This window comes from Gossypium arboreum, chromosome 7, assembly GCF_025698485.1.
Source record: "Gossypium arboreum isolate Shixiya-1 chromosome 7, ASM2569848v2, whole genome shotgun sequence".
Classification (NCBI taxonomy): domain Eukaryota; kingdom Viridiplantae; phylum Streptophyta; class Magnoliopsida; order Malvales; family Malvaceae; genus Gossypium; species Gossypium arboreum.
In genome coordinates, this window is record NC_069076.1 from 4,179,791 (window position 1) to 4,200,537 (window position 20,747).

The 20,747-nt window shown below is 32.9% G+C and overlaps 1 protein-coding gene and 1 long non-coding RNA gene across 9 annotated transcripts; one reads left to right on the forward strand and one right to left on the reverse strand.

Moving 5' to 3' along the window:
* The first annotated feature begins 3,035 nt into the window (after positions 1 to 3,035).
* LOC108450459 (uncharacterized) lies at positions 3,036 to 6,235 on the forward strand. 3 transcript variants are annotated; one of them, XR_008285481.1, is made up of 9 exons: positions 3,036 to 3,297; positions 3,552 to 3,667; positions 4,113 to 4,264; positions 4,401 to 4,510; positions 4,627 to 4,712; positions 5,245 to 5,349; positions 5,440 to 5,613; positions 5,912 to 5,977; positions 6,078 to 6,235. XR_008285481.1 is itself a non-coding variant. In XM_053030417.1 (7 exons), the coding sequence occupies exons 2-7, from the start codon at positions 3,558 to 3,560 to the stop codon at positions 5,558 to 5,560; spliced, it is 684 nt and encodes a 227-aa protein (XP_052886377.1). In that variant the 5' UTR covers positions 3,036 to 3,297; positions 3,552 to 3,557; the 3' UTR covers positions 5,561 to 5,617. The 3 variants fall into 3 exon arrangements, 1 of the variants encoding a protein (XP_052886377.1); XR_008285480.1 differs by having other exon boundaries at positions 5,912 to 6,235; XM_053030417.1 differs by lacking the exons at positions 5,912 to 5,977; positions 6,078 to 6,235 and having other exon boundaries at positions 5,440 to 5,617.
* A 484-nt stretch (positions 6,236 to 6,719) lies between these two features.
* LOC128295486 (uncharacterized) lies at positions 6,720 to 14,926 on the reverse strand. 6 transcript variants are annotated; one of them, XR_008285928.1, is made up of 6 exons: positions 14,789 to 14,926; positions 14,558 to 14,662; positions 14,224 to 14,389; positions 13,076 to 13,472; positions 12,399 to 12,808; positions 6,720 to 7,182 (listed from the first exon to the last, which is right to left on the reverse strand). It is a non-coding gene; the product is annotated as an uncharacterized LOC128295486 (long non-coding RNA). The 6 variants fall into 6 exon arrangements; XR_008285927.1 differs by lacking the exon at positions 14,224 to 14,389; XR_008285924.1 differs by having other exon boundaries at positions 6,720 to 7,173; positions 13,076 to 14,389.
* Between the last annotated feature and the right edge of the window lie 5,821 nt (positions 14,927 to 20,747).

Genomic DNA, 20,747 nt, shown 5'->3' on the forward strand with positions numbered 1-20,747 from the left:
AATTTAATTCCACATCGTATAAATCAACTCAATTAAATTATTTCTAAAGTTGTAAAATTTTCTTCTGATTTAAATACAGCCCAATGGAGCTTTTGTTAAGCTAGCGAAGAGACCAATCAAACACATACAATTAGGCTCTAGTAATTGTAATTATATCCAGAAGCATCATTCTAATAATTCACAATTTACTTAATCATGGAATCAATACACAAAAAGTAACATGATTGAAAACTCCTTATTGTATACTTTTTACGAAAGTATTTCATCCAATTGCTTTGCCCAATGACCTCGTCATGAGTGTGTTAGCCTTATATGATATCATTGATTACTTTGAGTTAAATACGTTCACTCAATATAATACTATTTTATCTCATTATCACTATTGTGTCTTCTTAATTATTAATATGATCACTATCAACAAATGATTGTGATAAATAGTATGTTCGAGAACAAGCAACTCGTGGTCACATTCCATATTTATCAATCCACACAATACCAATGAGAGGATATCGTAAACTCTTTAATTGAGCTATGAATTTCATTGTTGCTAGTAGAGTCATGCCATACACAAGTCATGTACCCAACAAACTGGCTGTGGGCTTGATATTCTTTAGAGTATAAGCCTCCACTTATATCAAAGCACATGAGTTACATACGCATAGTCAGTGACTAACTCAAGAATTAGGTAAACCACACCATGAATATCACAAGTGAATTAATTCACAAACAGGTTCAGAATTAATTCATCTCGGGTCCAGTCCAATATATCATTCTTTCAATGAATACATTTACGTTCATCCGTGGAGTCAACTGCTCCGATATCCTAGACTAGCCATATCCCTAATTGGAATTGTAGACAACATAATAATCCTTCTAAGTGTTTGAATCAAACGCTCACTTTGATTCTTTTATGGGATCACGGACTAGTTTAAATTATCTACTAATGTAAGTTGTTTTTCTTGCAATGTAAATGTTCTTACAGTGCCACTTATCAACAGTTTGAACTTAGACAATCAATGAGCTAATATTTGTTTGTCACAATTTCACTATGCATGCAAAACATGAAAGACAGAAACACACAAGATATAAAAGTGAAATTTATTAAGGTAGTTTTTCAAACCCTAAACCTAATTTGAAGATTTTGAGTACAGAAATTTTTAATTGTCTGATCTCTGTCTCTGCTGCTATATTTTATTTTTTTTTCTATATCTACTGCTCGTTATTCCATCTGTTTACATCATTGAGAAGAAGAATTTTTTGTTAAAGCTATCTGTTTAGTGGCAATAGTGGATTTGAGGTCGCCACTGCGAATTAGCGGCTGCATCACCGCTATTTGAAACTTAGACTTGCTATTAATTTTGGATATTTATTGCAGCTTCAAATGGAAGGATTAAGCGTAGCAGATGCTAATTTGGTGGTGTATTTACACCCATCAAAGAGTAGGAACGTGTCTCAGTCGATTCTCCGTGAGCTTGGCTCTTTGCTATTCAAGTTAGTTCTTTTACTTTCACTTAAATTTAATTTTTCATATAACTCGAGCGACATGTCATAAAGGTTGGAACCATGATCCGATTTTTAGTCAAGAGGTGACGATTTCCTTTCAAAAGAAACTATCCTTTTAATTTTAGGAATGGAATATGTTTTTCATTGTTGTACTATTCTGGTTACCATCAATAGTTAATTGTAAGCTGGAGAGAAATGGTATTCTTTATGGTTACTAGGGTTATTTTCTTCTACCATCTAAAATTGTAAATTGAGATTGTGGAGAAGTTTATTTGTCCTGCTTATTGATAATATATATATTTATAATCTAGATTTTCATTATGCCTATTGATATCTTGCCTCCGTACGTTTGTGATTTCCTTTGTTTAATTTTTAATCCATTACGAACCAGTGGATTATATAATCTTGCTGCTTCTTGATACCTCGATTCTGTATTTTTTGAAAAAACGGCGGTCGACTTGGATTTTGAAAATAAAAACGAAAAACTTGAGAGTTGCCACCAATCATATTTTTGCTGAGGTGGGATCGGGTCACCTCGAAAAGTGATTATTTTAATAAACAGTTTGATTTATCAAAACAAGGATTTTGACCTACGAAAACCAGAAAAATAGGTCTGGGAGTCGGTTACATACGAGGAAGGATTAGCACCCTCGATACGCCCAAAATTGGTACCTAGTTGATTAATTTGTGTCTTAGTGTCGAAATTTTGAAAACTTGAAAGAATTTAAAATACGATCCCTTTTTAAAAAAAACACTTGAATAGATTGAAATGAATATTAAAGACCATCTTGTCTCAAAGTAATAAAATGTCACATCCAGTAAGTTAGGACACGATATCCTGAACCTTTGAGAACAAGCTTGCCTTTTATTTAAAATTCGTGTATTTTAACATTTTTTTAAAGGATATTCAGTTATTTAGGGTAGACGAGAAAAATAGAAACCCAGTAAGTTAGGACACGATTTTTGAACTTCTAAATACTGAATATTGCCTTTATTTACAAAAAAAAATCTTATCTCGAGGTAACAGGATGTCATATCCAGTAAGTTAGGGCACAACACCTCGAATCTCCGAGAATAAGCATTTTATTCAAAACTCGTATTGTAATTTTAAAAAAATATTCTGTTATTTAGGTTAAATGAAAAAAGTCAAAATCCAGTAAGTTAGAGCACGATTTTCTTAAATTTTCAAATACGAAATATTACTTTTATGAAAGAATTATTTTTATCGGGTAAAGAATAATATAACACAAATTTGTAAAAACAAAAAGAAATAAATCATGATATTAACAAGCATAACCGAATAATAATAAATGAGTAGTATGAATGACAAAAATAAAAGAAATAAAACAATCAAGCTATGTAACTTAAAAGGAAAATAATAAGTAAAAATAATAAAAGATAAAATGAAAATAAATAAGAATAATAATAAGAATAAATAAAAAAGAAACTTAATAGTAAACTGATAAATAAATAAGTAATATATAAAATAGTACAATAATAATAATGACAAAAGTAAAAATTTGTTAATAAGGATAATATTACTTATTTTGTCATAAACTTATTTTGCCATTTTACAAACAGACAGAAAAAAAAATTAAAGTTCTCTTAACTCGCATATTCGGCCGATTCAAACTCCCCTCGAACACCACTATTCTACTAGAAACGGTGACCGACGAAGCGTAGAGGTCCGATTTACAACCAAGACTCGAAGGCTGCCAATTTCAGCCTTGAAATCCCCTCCAGAACTCCGATTTCAACGAAGAAGGAGAAGATTTCAGCTGCCTATTTGCGAATGTAAACCTAATTTGAAGACTTTGAGTAAAGAGATTTTTAATTATCTGATCTCTGTCTCTGCTGCTATATTTTATTTTTGGTTTTCTATCCTACTGCTCGTTATTCCGTCTGTTTACTTCGTTGAGAAGGAGAATTTTTTTTAAAGCTATCAGTTTAGTGTCAATAGCGGATTTGCGGTCGCCACTGTGAATTAGCGGCTGCATCACCGCTATTTGAAACTCTGACTTGCTATTAATTTTGGATATTTATTGCAGCTTCAAATGGAAGGATTAAGCGTAGCAGATGCTAATTTGTTGATGTATTTACACCCATCAAAGAGTAGGAACGTGTCTCAGTCGATTCTCCGTGAGCTTGGCTCTTTGCTATTCAAGTTAGTTCTTTTACTTTCACTTAAATTTAATTTTTCATATAACTCAAAACTCCTGTTTTTGTTTATTATTTTTTCTTCACCAAAAGCTGTTTTGTGTTGATATTGCTTTTGATTTAAATAAAGTATACCTTAATTTAGTTTGGTCTGTTTTCTAGTTTAGCTGAAAATTTAACTTCTGATGATGAAGCTAATGATACTGTGGCTCTTTTTAAACAAATGGAGAAGTTTATTACTGTTGAGAATATAAGCTTTTAAACAGGCTGAATTTAACTGCAATGTCTGGATCTAGTAGCGTGATTCTTTTGACTCCGTTGGGATCAATACTAAATCAATAGGTTTTGTAATGATGCACTTCACTTGTAATGCTGATTATAAGAATGAAATGATGTGCGAATATTTGCTTCCTTTTGTCCTGTTATAATATGAAGTGATTCTGTTCTTGCAGGTTTAATGAAACATTTGATGGTGTTTTATTGGCCTATGATGTCAATATTCTGGATAAACAGGCGAAAATTCTTTCTGGTGTTCATCCTTATTTTGGTCTTAGACTAAAAGCAAATCTCCTACTTTTTTCACCAAAGCCAGATATGCTCTTAGGTACCATTTTTTCATGATATTTCAGGTTATTTATTTAGTTTTTTTTTTCTTGTAGTGGATATCACACTGGCGGTATGTATTTATGGATCTGCATGCCTAAGATGTTGTCTAAAGTAATTTTCTTTGCCACATTCAGAGGGGAAGGTAGTGAAGCTTTCTCAAGAATCTATTCATGTTATTGTTCTCGGTTTCTCGTCTGCCATCATAACAGCTGAAAACATTCATGGAGAATTTAAATATAGAACCGTAACAATTTTCTACCTTGTTCTTAATTTTTTTATTTTCTTTGTGTGTTGGGTATGTGTATATGGAAGAGACTACATGTATTACTGTAGTAACTTTAGTGTCTTATTGTATCATAGAAAGACAAAGAGGAACTATTTGCCAGCAAATCTCACAAGCGACATGTCATAAAGGTTGGAACCATGATCCGATTTTTAGTCAAGAGGTGACAATTTCCTTTCAAAAGAAACTATCCTTTTAATTTTAGGAATGGAATATGTTTTTCATTGTTGTACTGTTCTGGTTACCATCCTGTTAATTGTAAGCTGGAGAGAAATGGTATTCTTTATGGTTACTAGGGTTATTTTCTTCTACCATCTAAAATTGTAAATTGAGATTGTGGAGAAGTTTATTTGCCCTGCTTATTGATAATATATATATTTATAATCTAGATTTTCATTATGCCTATTGATATCTTGCCTCCGTACTTCTGTGATTTCCTTTGTTTAAATTTTAATCCATTACGAACCAGTGGATCATATAATCTTGTTGCTTCTTTATCCCTCGGTTCTGCATGCTTTTCCACTCAATAATGCTTCATTGTGGTTCATCAAGTCAAGTTGATATGTATTGGAGATTTACAACTTATTTGAAGTTCTGATTTCTTGTGTTTTTATTTTTCCCTCGGAGAAAGGGAATGTGCGGTGGTTAATGACATGTTCATCACATGGTTTTTTACACTGATTCTTTTATTGCAGTTTTGATGAGGAAATACTTCATATCATTGGATCTCTGATATCAACTAACACAGGAAGCATTCGTTGGTTGAATAGACATTTGGAGGAAGATTCAGAATTTGATAGGTCTTTTAGTAAACTCAAAAGTTTTATATAGCAACCTTTCTGTATTTCAACTTGCGAAAGTTTTAATTTAAATGTTGTATAATCCTATAGGAGTTCTATGAAGAGTAGAGATAGAGAATGGCTTGGGGATAACACTGTTGATGAGGGAGCAACTCCCATGAGCTACGATAATCATATTAAAATGTCCAAAAAGCGTAGAATCACAGAATGATGGTGATGATTACTTCAAATCACTAATTATATTAGGAGATTTCTTGTTGTCAGGTAATTCATTGACCAATTCTTGTGCTCACCATGAGTACTGCTAATCTTTTATCAGTGTTGAAGTCTTCTTCTCCTAAATAAGTTTTACAGCCTCTGTTAGAGTAATCAAACTTGTGAACTGTTGGTAGTATTGATGAGTTATGCATAAAACATAATACCTGTTTTAGTTTATGTTCATCTATTTGCTTTTCTTGCATCTTGTATAAGAACCTTTTGATGTTAACTTTTTTGCCTACTTTAGTCTTATACATTAATTGCTTATAATTACAAGTGTACTGCAAAATATGTGCTAGTACAGGTAGTGGGGAGTGGTGGGCTGAAGGTCCATGTAGATGAAGGTATATTGCTTCTGGTGATTGCTTCGGTAAGGAATTGTTCTTCTGTTGAAGCTTGCTAAAATTTTGAAATCTTCCCTTCAATTTTTCTGGTCGTTTTTTGTATGTGACCAAGATTGAAAATTCCAGATTCCCAAGTCGATAAAAGAGATTGCAATTTTTTTCTCCTGTGAAGTAGGCGATTTTTGTTTCCTAATGATGTATGTTGAGTGACTTTTTTGTACGTTGTACAAGTATAGACTTGGTCTTATCTATAATATGTTAACATCGAATTTAGCAAAAGGAAATGCTTTGTCCCCTTGTCTCATGATGGCTTCACGTCATCTTTTGTGCACTTTCGATTTATGCCAATGTTTACTAAGTAAAAGTAGTCGAATTGCATTTTACGCGCCACTAGAAAAATGGATAAATTAATCCCTGTAGGTTAGATCTAAAAGCAAACTGGTCATTTCTGTTAAAATTTTTGTTCATTTTTACTGTTTATAAGTGGGGAGGGAGGGGTTGTTGTCTTTGAATCCAAGATTTGGTTTCGAGAAATGTTAAGATTTTAAAGCAACCTTAAAAAGGTTGAGATAAATCGTGTCTAAGATAACCTTTAAAAAAGGTTAGGATAAACCCGTCTAAGATAACTTGCGATAGACACGTATAATGTAATTTTTTTTCTATTTTTATTATTTCAATATTAATATATTTTTATAAATATTTACAGTGAATAATGATAGGAATTTTTCTTTAAATACAACTAAAAATATATAAAATATAAAATTAAAATTAAAATAAAGATTGAATATTCACTACAAAAATTGATCCAACAATCAAAATACAATAACATTTAGCTGAAATGTATACCGCTAACATTCAACTCAATGTACAAAAGTAAACAAATAAAAAAGTACCTAAGGCGATGTACATTGATATTGATGTTGTACTACAAAAAAGCTAATACAGTTTGAAACTGCAACTTTAATTCCAAGAAACTCTGTTGATCTCTTATTTCTACAAAGGTAGCCCTAAGTAGTGAAATATATCCAGATCCAAGTATACCATATACCCTAACAATCCATTTTGTTTACTACCTACTTGTAACATATGCAGTTTTCTCTCTTTTCACCTCCATTGCTTCTCGACTCTTGGCTATATTTAGTGTTATCCCTCGAGCCTCAACATTGTTGTAAGCCAATTGTAGACTTCATTCATCTCTTTAGGGATTGTGTAATGACCAATCCTGCATAAACTGGACCAAAAACCTAAAATGGATTTGTATTCCCTTTAAGATCAAAATGACTGAGAACACACTTTTGAAGAAAACAATCCATTGGAAGTTGTGAAAAACAGGATATTTTCTATTATATTTTCCACAAGAGATTACATACATATTTATACACATAGTTAGCCTAACTAAGGTAACTTTACGCTAGTAAATGTAATAATTGTAGGATACTTGCATGCCCTTTAAAGTTAGGGATAGAATATTTTTAGAATCATATTTGATATATTCAAATATTCGAAATCTAACACTCCCCTCAAGTCGGGAAGTGGATATCATCCATTCTCGACTTGCTTACTAATTTCTCAAACAACTTCCTGCACAATCCTTTGGTAAATATATCTACTAGTTGTTCATCAAGAGACACAAATGGAGTGCAAATTAAGCCACCGCCCGCTTTTTCCTTTATGAAATGTCCGTCCATCTCAACGTGCTTCGCTCGATCATGTTGAACCGGATTATGTGCGATATTGATAGCGACTTATTATCGCAATAAACTTCATTGGACCTTCCCACTTGATCTTCAAGTCTTCTAATATAATCTTTAGCCATAACAACTCACAAACTCCAAGAGCCATTGCCCTAAATTCAACTTCGCACTAGATCTAGCCACAACGTTTTGTTTTTCTCCTCCAAGTCACAAGGTTGCCTCCTAAGAAAGTGTAAGACCAGAGGTTGATCTTCTATCAACCATAGATCCCGCATAATCTGCATCAAGATAGGCTTCAAGGGTTAAATTTTCTCCTTTTTAAATAAGATTCCTTTGCTCGGCGTGCCTTTTAAGTCTCAGAGAATCGATATACAACATTAAGATGTGATTCATTAGGATTGTGCATAAACCGACTTACAACACCTATTGCATAGGCAATATCCGGTCCGATATGGGACAAGTAAATAAGCTTCCCACAAGTTTTTGATATGACCTTCTATCAACTCAACAGTATCTTCTAATACATCTCCGAGCCTGTGGTTCACCTCTATGGGTGTCTTTCTTGGTTTACGTTAACTTGCTGTTCGTCAACAAATCAACTATGTATTTTGTTGAGATATGAATATTCCTTCCCAGAGTGTGCCACTTCAATACCAAGGAAATATTTTAACTTACCTAGCTCTTTGACTTCAATTCTTTTACTAAGCATTTTTTAACTTCTCCATTCCTTCTAGATCATCACCAATCACAATAATATCTTCAACATAGACTAATAAAACAGTCACTCCCCAAGATGAATGTTTTACTGAACGAGTATGATCTCCTTGACTGCTTATATCCCAACTTGAGCATCACTTTGGTAAATCTTCCAAACCAAGCCCTGAGACTGCTTTTAGTCCATATATAGCCTTTTTAGTCTGCAAACCGCACATCTCAGATTTGGACCGAATCTTGGAGGAACATCCATATAGACTTCCTCTTCAAGTTCACCGTGTAAAAAGGCATTTTTGATGTCAAATTGCTGTAATTTCTAGCCTCGGTTGGCAGCTAGTGACAACAACACTCTTACAGTGTTTATCTTTGCAACAGGGGCAAATGTCTCAAGATAGTCTGTCCCATACATTTGAGTATACCCTTTAGCAACTAATCTTGCTTTGTACCTCTCCAAAGAACCATCTGACTTATATTTCACTGTGTACACCCAGCGACATCCCACCGGTTTCTTTCCTTCCTGTAATTTCACTAAGTCCCATGTCTTTTTTTTTTCAAGAGCTTCCATTTCAACCTTCATGGCATTTTTCCAATTCTTATCTTCTAATGCCTCGAATACAGTTTTAGGAATGGAAATAAAATTTAGGCTAGTAAGAAAGGCTTTGTGGTTATGGGACAAGTTTTTGTAAGACATGAATAGGTGCAAGGGATGTTTTGTACAAGCTCTAGTCCCTTTCTAATAGCAATGGGAAAATCATCTAAATCAGTAGTATTAGAATTCAAAGTAGGTTCAAGATTACCTCAGTCGTCGAGGAGAAGAAGATGATTGAACTTGCATCGGTGCCTTCTTCCTTGAGTAAACCAAGAATGCAGACGAGTAGTGTCCTGAATTCCTCTTGGTGATTTGGGTGTACTAGGCTCGGCCAGTTGTATAGGGTCATTGTTTCAAGTTAGGCGTTGGGTAGCGCAAAGTCCGAGTGAGAGTGTTTGATTGTCGGACAGAGCCTAATAGAAGTGTTTAGAGTGGAATGAGAGTGTTTGGTTGTCGGACGAGTGGAATGTCAAGAAGAAAGAATTCTTTATCCTTATCTTCGTGAATAAGATCTCCCTTGAAGATAAGGATTTAGTGAAGAAATTTTCTTGTTCAAAGAAAAGTATCACCGATACAAAAAATTTTGTGGCTGGATGATAGCACTTGTATCCCTTTTGAGTGGAAGAATATCCAAGAAAGACACTTGACAGCCCGTGAATCAAATTTCCCTCTATTTTGAGAATGAACATGGACAAAGGCAACACAGCCAAATACTTTGGGAGTAAGATTACTGGAGGTATTGAAATCAGAAAAAAATTTGGCTAAAACTTGCATAGGACTTTGAGATTCAAGGACCTTTATAGGCAATCTATTTAACAAATGAGTTGCAGTTAGAATAACCTCCCCCTAATATTGTTTAGGGACGTTTTTTTGGAACAATAAGGCTCTTGTAATGGCTAAAATGTGACCATTCTTTCTTTTGGCTACACCATTTTGTTGGGGTGTACTAACACAAGATGACTCATGTATAATACATCTTTCTTGAAAATATGCTGAAAGGAATTGATTGAAATAATCATTGGCCTTGTCTGACCTAAACCTTTTTATTTCGACCCCAAATTGTGTTTTGATCATGTTGTAAAAAATTGGGAAGACAGACCTAACATCATATTTTTGTTTTAAAAGAAAAATCCAATACACACGAGTACAATCATCAATAAAGGATACAAACCACCGAGCTCCAAAAATATTTGAAATAGTGGATGGCCCCCAAACATCACTATGAACAAGAGTAAAATGAGTGGATGTTCTTTTATTGCTTACTGGAAAAGAGGTACGTTTATGTTTAGCAAGTTCACAAATATCACAATGAAATTTTTCAACAATTAATCCTTTGAATAGTGAAGGAAACATAATTTTAAGGACTCTAAACGATGGGTGACCAAGGCGAAGGTGATAGAGCCAAAGTTGGTCTTTATTGGTTTTAATAGACTCGGATATGAGAGATAAAGGTGAGAAATTCAGAACACTAACTTCTTCAAGATAGTATAGGCCATTTATTTCCTTAGTATGTCCAATCATCCTCCTCGTATTCTGTTCCTGAAAAAGACACCGATTGTGATAGAAAACCACTTTACAGTTAGAGTCTTTGGTAAATTTTTAATGGATAAAAGATTAGTAAATAATTTTGGAACATGTAAGACATTTTTAAGAGTAAGGTTTTTGTTTATAACAATATCACCTTGATCGCCACTATGATCACAGTAACCATCACCATCGTTATTTTTCTACTACTAGAACAAGGTGTATATGAAACAAATTTTTGTGAGGAGTGGGTCATGTGGTCTGTAGCTCCTAAGTCAATGACCCAAGAACTTTTGGTATCTCAGATTTGAGACGTTAGAACTTTGAGGAGAGGATATACCGAAAAGGCCAAACTACAAGTACTGCTTAAGTTTTTCCAACGATCCCAAAGAATTTTTTAACTTCTCAATTTCTTTTTATTGAATTCAATAGGTAATTCACGAGAATTGTTTTTTTTTTATCTAGTCATTTAGTCAGTATTTGCTTGTCCTTGTCCCTTTAATTGTCCACCTTTTTTGAAAAATTTTTGTTTGTTGTTTGTGGCTTCCCATGGAGTTTCCAAAGATCTGCCTTTAGTGTGACGAGCCTTTTTGCAGAGGGTGCACCATACAAAATCCTTGTTAAAAGACTTTGTACGTTCTATCTGTCTATTATCTTCACTAGTTGGCTTCTAGGCCAAATCTCCTCTCATTTACAAAGATTAGTAACCAAGGTGAACTATCCACTTGATTGTTCTCCACCATAACTCCTCTTCTTCTTTTCTCAAGACGAACAATTGCAATTGTTTCATTTAGTGATGGTAGTTCCTCTTTACAAGTATTTGAACTCTTCGTATCAAACTCAACATTCAAATCCAACAAGAAAATCATAAATTGATCCTTTTCAACAAACCTTTTCAGAATGTTGATCTTCACCGCACTTCATCCGAATGCCTCGGTAATGATCCATCTCTTGCCACAAACTTTGCAATGATTGGAATACTCGTGATTGATCGACTTCCTTACTTGGTGGATGAAATCTTAGTCTTGATTTCATAGATTTGAGCAAAGATCTCGAACTTTAGAATAAGTATGCTTCACGCCTTCCCATATTTCTTTGGATGTGCTAAGAAACATGCATGTATCAACGATTTTTGGCATCATAGAGTTCCATAACCAAGACATTACCATAGAGTCTTGTTCATCCCAAGCATCAAACTTAGGGTCCAGCCCAAGTAAGTGACTCACTTTCCTCTTCCTCTCAAGAAGGTACGAACCAATTGGGATCATTTCAGATAATTTTTCCATTTAGCTCAGAGGCTACTTGGATATTCTCAAACTCACTCATTGAATTTGAGTTGTTTACGAAATTTCGAGCCCTCCCAGTGTTCTTGGTCTTGATTCCAAATCATGTTGTGTCGAACAAGTTCTATAAACTTGAGGACCGGTTGGGAGTCGAAAAAAAAAGCAAAGAAATCGGCTAAAAATCCCAAAAATCGAGCTAAATAATGTGCTCGATACCATGTGAAAAACAGGATATTTTTATTATATTTTCCACAAGAGATTACATGCATATTTATACACATAGTTAGCCTAACTAAGGTAACTTTACGCTAGGAAATAGAATAATTGTAAGGATACTGTACAGCCTTAAAGTTAGGGATAGAATATTTTTAGAATCATATTTGATATACTCAAATATTCTGAAATCTGACAGAAGTTAATATGAGCTCTATGCATGAAGTGAGAGATCATAAACAGTATTGGCTTGTATGCTTGTATGCCTGTATGCTTTTATGGAATAAATGTTGCAAATCAAAGTATTTGCATTTCTTGTATGCTTTTATGCTGTGAGAAAAGATATAATTGCCAGCACAAAAGGGTTGGCTTAATCTACATCATTGTCCACCAAAATTAAAAAAAGAAAAACTCAGAAATAATAAATCACCTTTCACCAATAAAAATAGGAGATGAAGTAAAAAGCTCCGCTAATATAGCACCAACAGCCCACATATCTGTAAACGCTACCATTATTAGACATCATTCAAGCAAAATTTTACAAAGGCTTCAATAAGCTAATGAAATAATTCAGTGATCTCTCCAGAAATCACACTCTAATTTTGTAAAGGGACTTCCCCATCTACATATATCAAAAAGAACTATCATGCATTGGCTCAATTCCTTTAGTCTTCCATTTATTAGGGGCATCAGATAAGATGAACAAGAGAAACGAGAATACTTTGTTTACCAAGGGTAACATACTCAAATGCTGCAGGGTTGTATTAGAGAACTTGTGCATGAAGTTCCAAGGGCTCCAAATGGTCATGCGAAACTGAATTTGCCTCATCCCTAAGATTCCTGCACCAAAAAAAAGAAATATAATCACTTGCTTACACCTAAGATTGGCATCTCAAATCCATAATTAATCATTTAATATTCCGTTGTTTGTTACTTTTTTTATATTTGGCTTTTGTTTATGGGAAAAAAAATAAAAAATTTCTGAAAAATCAAAATTACAGTTATTTAACATAAAACGCATAATTTTACTTTCACCTTTTTCATAAATGATAGAATCATATATGCTCTCTCTATTTAAATCGTTCTTTCAAACGAGTATAATTTTACCTTTTAACAATTTCGCGAACACCGAACAGCAATTAAATCAAATAGCAACTATGTGGGAGCTTTAACCAATAAATACAAATTGTTCAAAAAAAAGAAGAGATAAAGCTTATATAATCAATAACAATGTCAAAGACTTAGAAGTCCAAATATTTTCTTTCAGATTTCACTGCATTGAGAAAACACTAAAAATTGAGCTAAAATTTCAAATTCACTAGAATTTTAAACACTTAAAGATATGAAACGTCAGTTTCGCGAAGCAGATCAGCAATTCAACTAGCCTGAGCTTTAATTTGAGGTCGGTTCAAAGACCTGGAACCTCCAACAGCCGGGTCGTCAAATAGCCAGAGCCCAGATCCGAAGCACCACAGGAAACAGGCGACGAAGGAAGCAGCAAGCACTGCACCACCTCGGAGTGGATGGTGTGTGGTTTGCATAAAAAACCACCATTAGTAGAATATAATGTTAGCTTCACAGAAGTTATTACATAAAAAAATTCTCTTATATGCCAAAAATAAGAAAAATGGAAGTTTTTTAAAACTAATATATTAACTTGAAATTCGGTTCACAGCTCTAATCATCTATTAACAATTTATTAACAAGTTGAAATCTTTTTAAACTATAGAGATCAGAGACAGAGAGAGAAAACCTGTAGTTCAAAACCAGTAAATACCAATTCTTATACCAATAGTTGGCCAAAACGTTAGAGTACACCATTTAGTAAATTCAAATTGATAAACACCGTTACCAGTTGCCTATTTTCTTAAAAAATCCAATAAATAGTGTTCAATTCGTCTAAGCCGAATCTCAAAGCTGGGTTTTCTTTTTTAAATGAGTACTGTTAGCCATTTGAACCTACCAATAATATTGTAAAAGTAGAAAGACTAAATTATGCCAAATCAAATTAGAAAAACTGAATCCCAAATTTCAACATAATAAAGGGTCTAAAACCATAATTAGATCACTAAAATTAGGCTAGTTGTAAAAATATTGTTCAATTTTACCTGTGCCTGCATTGAACAACTACTAAATATACAAGCATTTTACTCATCTTAAGGATTTGGGACTCAGATAATAAATTACTACTTTTTCTTTTTCATTTTAAGAAAAAGACACGATTTGTCTTTCATTTGCAATACTACTGTACTGACTTAAAGGGATGATCACTCCGCGCCCCCCTTGGATCCGTAGTAGGGATAAGCAGTTGGTATGAATCTTTCATATTCATTGTGTCTATATGGCCTGACTGGAATCCGCAAAATTCAAAGTTTTGATAGTTTATTTGTAAAATAAAAATTTCCATGAGATGTGATAAACCTAAAAAGCAATTACGAAAAACAATATTAGTTACATAAATCACTATCAGTCACTCTCCTATACTGATTTTTGAGAACTATTTCTATTGCAAGTTTCTTCCAGATAACTAGTAAGAGAAGGCTCAAAGGAGAAATTGTATCCAGAATCATGAGAAACAAAATACGATACCCGTTTTGAAAGGGATAAGCTTGTATACCCAAGCTTTTCGTACTCAACCTTGAACTGGAAAACACCATAAACATCCGGAACCTTAAATGACGCAGAATAGAGACCCTGCAGTACAAGAATGGACCAGTATTTTATGTGGATGACTTCCTACTAAGAGAAGGGTGTTTTCACAAACCATATAATCTAAACTGGCAAATAAAAAACCTTTTTGTCATTCGACAAAAATCTTACAAGAATTTCTTTCCCCCTTTTCTCCTCTAGGGTTTCGGCATTTTGAGAAAGTTGAGGAGAATAAAAAGGTTCTTCCCCTTTTCTTTTTTTTCTTTCCCGGTTTTTCTTACCCTCTTTTTTTATTATTATCTATTTTTATATTCCCATAAAATTTTAAAATTTTATAACATATATTAAACTATAATGGTTTGTTTATTAGATAAATCTCTTAGTTATAATTTAGCTTTTAATTTAATAACAGCCATACTTTTACCACTTACATGATTTAGTCCCTATACTTAAATTGAGCACTAAAGCATCGAAATTATCTAATCAAAATTCAATTCACCTACAACATAACTCCATAAATATTTAATAAAAATATTTACGACATCGATTTACAAAAACGAAGTCACAAAATTAGATTTTTAATACTACTAACTTTCGGGTCGTTACAGAGATGAAATAGAGGGCTGTCGACGGAGATGCAGCACTTTGATGCAGAGGATTGGGGAAAATTTTAGGGATTTTAGGCAAGGGGATTTGAGGAAAATTGGAGATCTAGGGGAGGGGATGAAAATAAATCTGCGCCGCCGTATAGTGAAAAGTTTTTCTTTTATTTTATTTTTCATTTTTAACATATATTTTTTATTTTTAAAAATTTTAAATATTGAACTTTTACGAAATATGGACTAAAATATTAAATTTTTAATTTTTAAATATTTTGAAAATTTTATAATTTTTAATTAACATATAAAACAAATAATATCATGTCATGTGGATTACCTTATAGGTTGTCACATCAATATCATTAAAAAATTAATTTTGTAGTTAAATTTCCGTTAAAATTGATATTTAACATTTTTAAAAAGTCGAATGTCAAATTTAGTTCAAAAATAAGAATTAAATTGATTAAAAATAAATATTGAGTTAAAATTTACCATGATCAACTCTTTTAGGAATTAAATTGATAAATGGGTATGGCATGGTCTCGTATTGTTGAAAAGATTTCTTTTTCAATATGAAATTCTAATTGTAGTTTAAATGTATACTTAAAACTTTAATTTTGATTTAATCGTATACATTTTCAAAAATAAATACATCAATTTTTTTATATTGAATAAATATAAATATTTATGTATGCAATATATAAATATAAAATTATATTATATCAATAATTGTGTTAATAATTTACAAGAACTGGATCAAATTAAAGTTCATATATTCAATTGCACATTAAACAATTGTTCATGTATGCTTTTGGGATTTATCCCATTTTGATATTTTATTATTTGAAAATAATAATTTATATTTATCTTATTTATGATTAAAATTTTAAATATATATAACATAAATTTTGAAACATTTATATTAAAAAAACCCTAAAATCCTAAAACCCAACCCATAATCACAAAATCCTAAAATCTTAAACCCCAAATCCATAAACACAAAACCCTACAATCTTAAACCATAAACCATAATCCCTAATCCCTAAACTCTAAACACTAAACCTTAAACCCAAAACTAAATTGATTTTTTGCGGCATTTTTATTAAAAACCTTATTCACACTCGAAGCTATTAAGTTTTTTTTAATTTGAATATATATAATTATTCACAAACTGATGATGTAAAATTTTAAGAATATTCATATTTCAAATCCATTTTGGTGCTACACATTCAAAAAAAGCCGAAATTAAGGAAATTTGGGACGTTACACCTTTATACAAAGAGTTGGTCAGAGCGTATTTTGACAAGCCTATCCCAACACTTAGGAAAGTGTCGCCCCAAAACTGTCGTCTTAGGACTACACAAAAGCCAACTCTTATTCAAGTGTTGCCTTAGGCATACATATCCCAACCCTTATACAAAGAGTTGGCCAAATCTCAACCCTTATACAAAGAGTTGGCTAAAGCATAGTCTATCCCAACACTTAGGAAAGTGTTGCCTCAAAAGTGGCATCTTAGGACTACACAAAAGCCAACTCTTATTCAAGTGTTGCCTTAGGCATACATATCCCAACCCTTATACAAAGAGTTGGCTAAAGTGTAGTCTATCGCAACACTTAGGAAAGTGTCACCACAAAAGTGTCGTCTTAGGACTACACAAAAGCCAACTCTTATTCAAGTGTTGCCTTAGGCATACATATCCCAACCCTTATACAAAGAGTTGCCCAAAGCGTATGTTTGCAACTCTATCCCAACACTTAGGAAAGTGTCGTCACAAAAGTGTCGTCTTAGGACTATACAAAAGCCAACTCTTATTCAAGCGTCGCCTTAAGCATACATATCCCAACCCTTATACAAAAAGTTGCCCAAAGCGTATGTTCGCAACTCTATCCCAACACTTAGGAAAGTGTCAGCCCCAAAAGTGTCGTCTTAGGACTAGACAAAGCCAACTCTTATTTAAGCGTTGCCTTAGGCATGCATGTCCTAACCCTTATACAAAGAGTTGGCCAAAGTGTATGTTGGCCAGTCTATCCTAATAGTTAGGAAAGTGTCGCCCCATAAATGTCGTCTTAGCACTGTTTTGTTGTAGTGCATGAATTACACATGGTACGCTATTCCATCATCCACATCAAATTGAGGAAATTTTTAACAGAAAGAATAAATTTGCTCTTTGATTTAACATAAAGGTATTAATTACCCATTTTCTGAGTAGAATACTAAAATGTAATCTGATTCTTAGTACAAATACATTTATGGTATTTCAACCAAACTTTGACGAATATTTTTTTCTTAGGGGTATGATAATGGTTTTAGAAAAACAAATGTTATAGACTTAACTGAATCAAATTGTATGAGTTTAGATTGGAAACATAAATAAACAGAATGAGAGAAGAAAGAAAAGATGGCATTGTTCTGTAATGTGGTGAAAGGGTCACTAAATCTATATCATTATAATGGAGTATTAGTTGTTAATTTAGGTTCCACTATCAACACCTCTCTTCTAAAAAGAGAATCCTGGAAATTCTAAGACAGCTAGCAGCATTACTATTATTTGAGAGAGCGATGTTTGGACAAAATGTGCAGTGGTGTGAGATTATGGTTTCAGATTTTCATAAAATATAGTGATAATTGTAGGCAAAGTAAGGTGTATGAAGCTTGGGGGTTTTGGTCTTTAAGCTCTTTCCGTCAGTACGGATTTATTTGGAAGGAGGTTTGATTGGTTGTTTTTTGAGTAGATTGATCCAACTCCGCAAAATCTCAATAACAGCTCTAGTTTTAATAAAGTCACTTGCACGGTACATTTCTCAACTATTCTCTATACTTACATCCTACAATTATCAATATTTCATTTTAAAATATAAAAAAAACGCATAACTTTAAAAATTAAATTAAAAATAAAAGGAGTTTTATCGTTACAAAAGTTTTGGAAACTTCAAAATTAAGACATTTACATTATTCATTTTCTTTTAGATATTTCATTTAAAATTATGTCACATAAAATTTAACTAGTCATTTAATAATTAAATTAACAATTTTAATAATAAAATGACCTAATTAACATAGCTTTAATAATTTAAATAATTTTAAGTCTAGAGACAAATTTAAAATAAGAATATTTGATTTGATTAAATTGTTTTAATATTACCCGAATATTATAATAGATTATGTTGTTGAGTAATATTTAATCCAATTATTATTAGATAAAGTAGTACATATTTGAATATAATTAAAAAAACAACATAGGAAAGTTATAATAATTTGTCCGTTAAAATCCAACTTATTTGATAAAATTGAAATAGTAAAACAATAGGAGCAACATGAAATTGGTTCAACAAATACAAATTTGTAATTATATCAAACTATAAGGGTACTTTCTTATGATCTCTTTTTCTCTATAAAATCCTCTCCCACTCTTTCTCATTCTAAAAGCGAACGGTTCTCTAGTAAAATGTCGGCAGGGCCTAGAAAGTACACCAAAACCCACCACATTGTGAGGATTCAGCAAATGTTGCAATGGTGGAGGAACAAGGCCCGAATGTCAGCCCGCCGCATCCTCTCTGATATGCCAGTAGGTCACATGGCGATCTACATCTGGTGCGCGTCTTTAGGAAACTCCTTATCCAAGCCGAGGAAGAGTATGCATTTATTAACCAAGGCTTGTTAGCCATCCTCTGCGATGAGTCGGTTGTCAAACAAGTGATCCAGCTTATTTCTGAAAATTATAAGTAAGCTTGATTTTACCACCGAATCTCGACCCTTACTTCATGGCTCCGCTGGTAAATAACGATATAGTGGAATAGAAAGGAAAGCCTTGGATTCTTATGTAGGAATTTTGAGTCAGTTTCTAGTTGGCTCGAGTGAATAATTACGTGAAACCAATGAGTTGGCTTCTTGTTTCTTTATTTTTTAAAAATTGTTGGTAATCGACTATGAAGGGGGAAAAGGGTCAAATAAGTTGAGTCATTGTATTAACTTGGAGCAATGCATGGGGGATTTTTACCAAATTAATATAAAAAAATAAAAAAAAGTACTAAAATAATACAAAGGCAAAAGTATGTACTAAAATGGTACATTTAGGATGGTGCCGCCTCTGGCAGAGGTGTAACCACCCTGTCCCTCTGACATCTGTCACCAAATTAGTTAAAAAAATAAACTGTATTAAAAAAAATAAATTGTTTTAAAAAAAGAGGAGGGTGTGCCAAAAGCGGTACTGGTGAAGCCTCTGTCAGAGGAGGCACCAGTTGCTGACGTGGCACATAGGGCACCCTCTCCCCCAAACCTTTATTTAAGCCATCGAAGGCACACAGCAGTAACAAAAATTGCAGAAAAAGAGAGGGAGAAGAGAAAAAAGAAAAGAAGAATAAATAACTTTTTCCAGTAAAAAAAATTACAGAAAAAAAGAGGGAGAAAAGAATAAAGAAAAGAGGAAGAAAGAAAAGGTAACTTTTTTTTTGTTATTTTAAATAGAATAGATTTTAAAAAGAAAATATTATTTTGTTAGTATTATATATTTTGTTTAGTGTTATTTTTATGTTTTGTTGTAAAAGTTAATTTGTTTATTTTTATTTATTAGTAAGTTTTGTATTTAGAAATTTTGTTTATTTTTTAACAGATTTATTATTGAGGATAGATAATTAGTTTTTCGTATGCGTTTATTTCAATAGAATCATCTTGACAACAACTGTTGGATGCATATTTGAATGTCAGCAACAAATAGCAATGAGATTTAATAGAAATGTCTCGTTGGATGATATGAAGAGAAGGATTAACGCAAAAATTGTACGACGTTGTGGGTGAAGGATCTCGAAACTTTTCTACAAGTTTTTAATTTCGACAGATCCTATCAAATTCATCGAAATAAAACTTATAGACGACAAAGATATAGAGATAATGATCGCTCTTTATGTGGGAATGAGAGTGACAAAAATGCACCAGTTCACTTATTTGTTGAGTTAGCCGGTATGGAGCAAAATGAAGATTTCACTGTATATGGTGAAGAATATGGAGCTCAATAACCGTGCATAGTAGCTCCAATATCATACATTGATAGTGAATCGACTATACATGGGATTAGTATCGATCTTAATGTTACACCCGATATTGATGTGGTTGGTGATGATGGATACGATAGTAGTGATTCTTGTGATCAAGAGGTCGATAGTGATAGTGATCCTAATGAAGACGATGTCCCCAATGATATTGACGACGAAGATGTGATTGACGATGGAAACATTAACGCGTTTTCGATCGAGAACCAAATGCGACGTATTGTGATACATAATAATCCTGGGCCATACATGTCGCTCATAGACCCCTACGTGGCGTAAGTAGTTGAGTTCTCAGAGTACCCTGAAATACTTCTTGCTTACCGGCTGGCTGTAAATTCCAATCTTGAGGAGTTATTCATAGGCCAGAGATTCGAAAGTAAGGAAAAGTGCGTATTTTCTATTAAGCGGTATAACATGAATATATCAGTAGATTACAAAGTTGCAGTGTCCAAACTGACATTATATATTGAAGAGTGTTGGAAGTC

Excerpts from the sequence above, each read along its gene's own strand:
- LOC108450459 (XM_053030417.1), top strand. The coding sequence starts at position 3,558 with ATGGAAGGATTAAGCGTAGCAGATGCTAATTTGTTGATGTATTTACAC. Across the intron at positions 4,511-4,626 it reads GAGAATTTAAATATAGAACC|AAAGACAAAGAGGAACTATT; the intron begins GTAACAATTTTC and ends ATTGTATCATAG. Across the intron at positions 4,713-5,244 it reads ATCCGATTTTTAGTCAAGAG|TTTTGATGAGGAAATACTTC; the intron begins GTGACAATTTCC and ends CTTTTATTGCAG.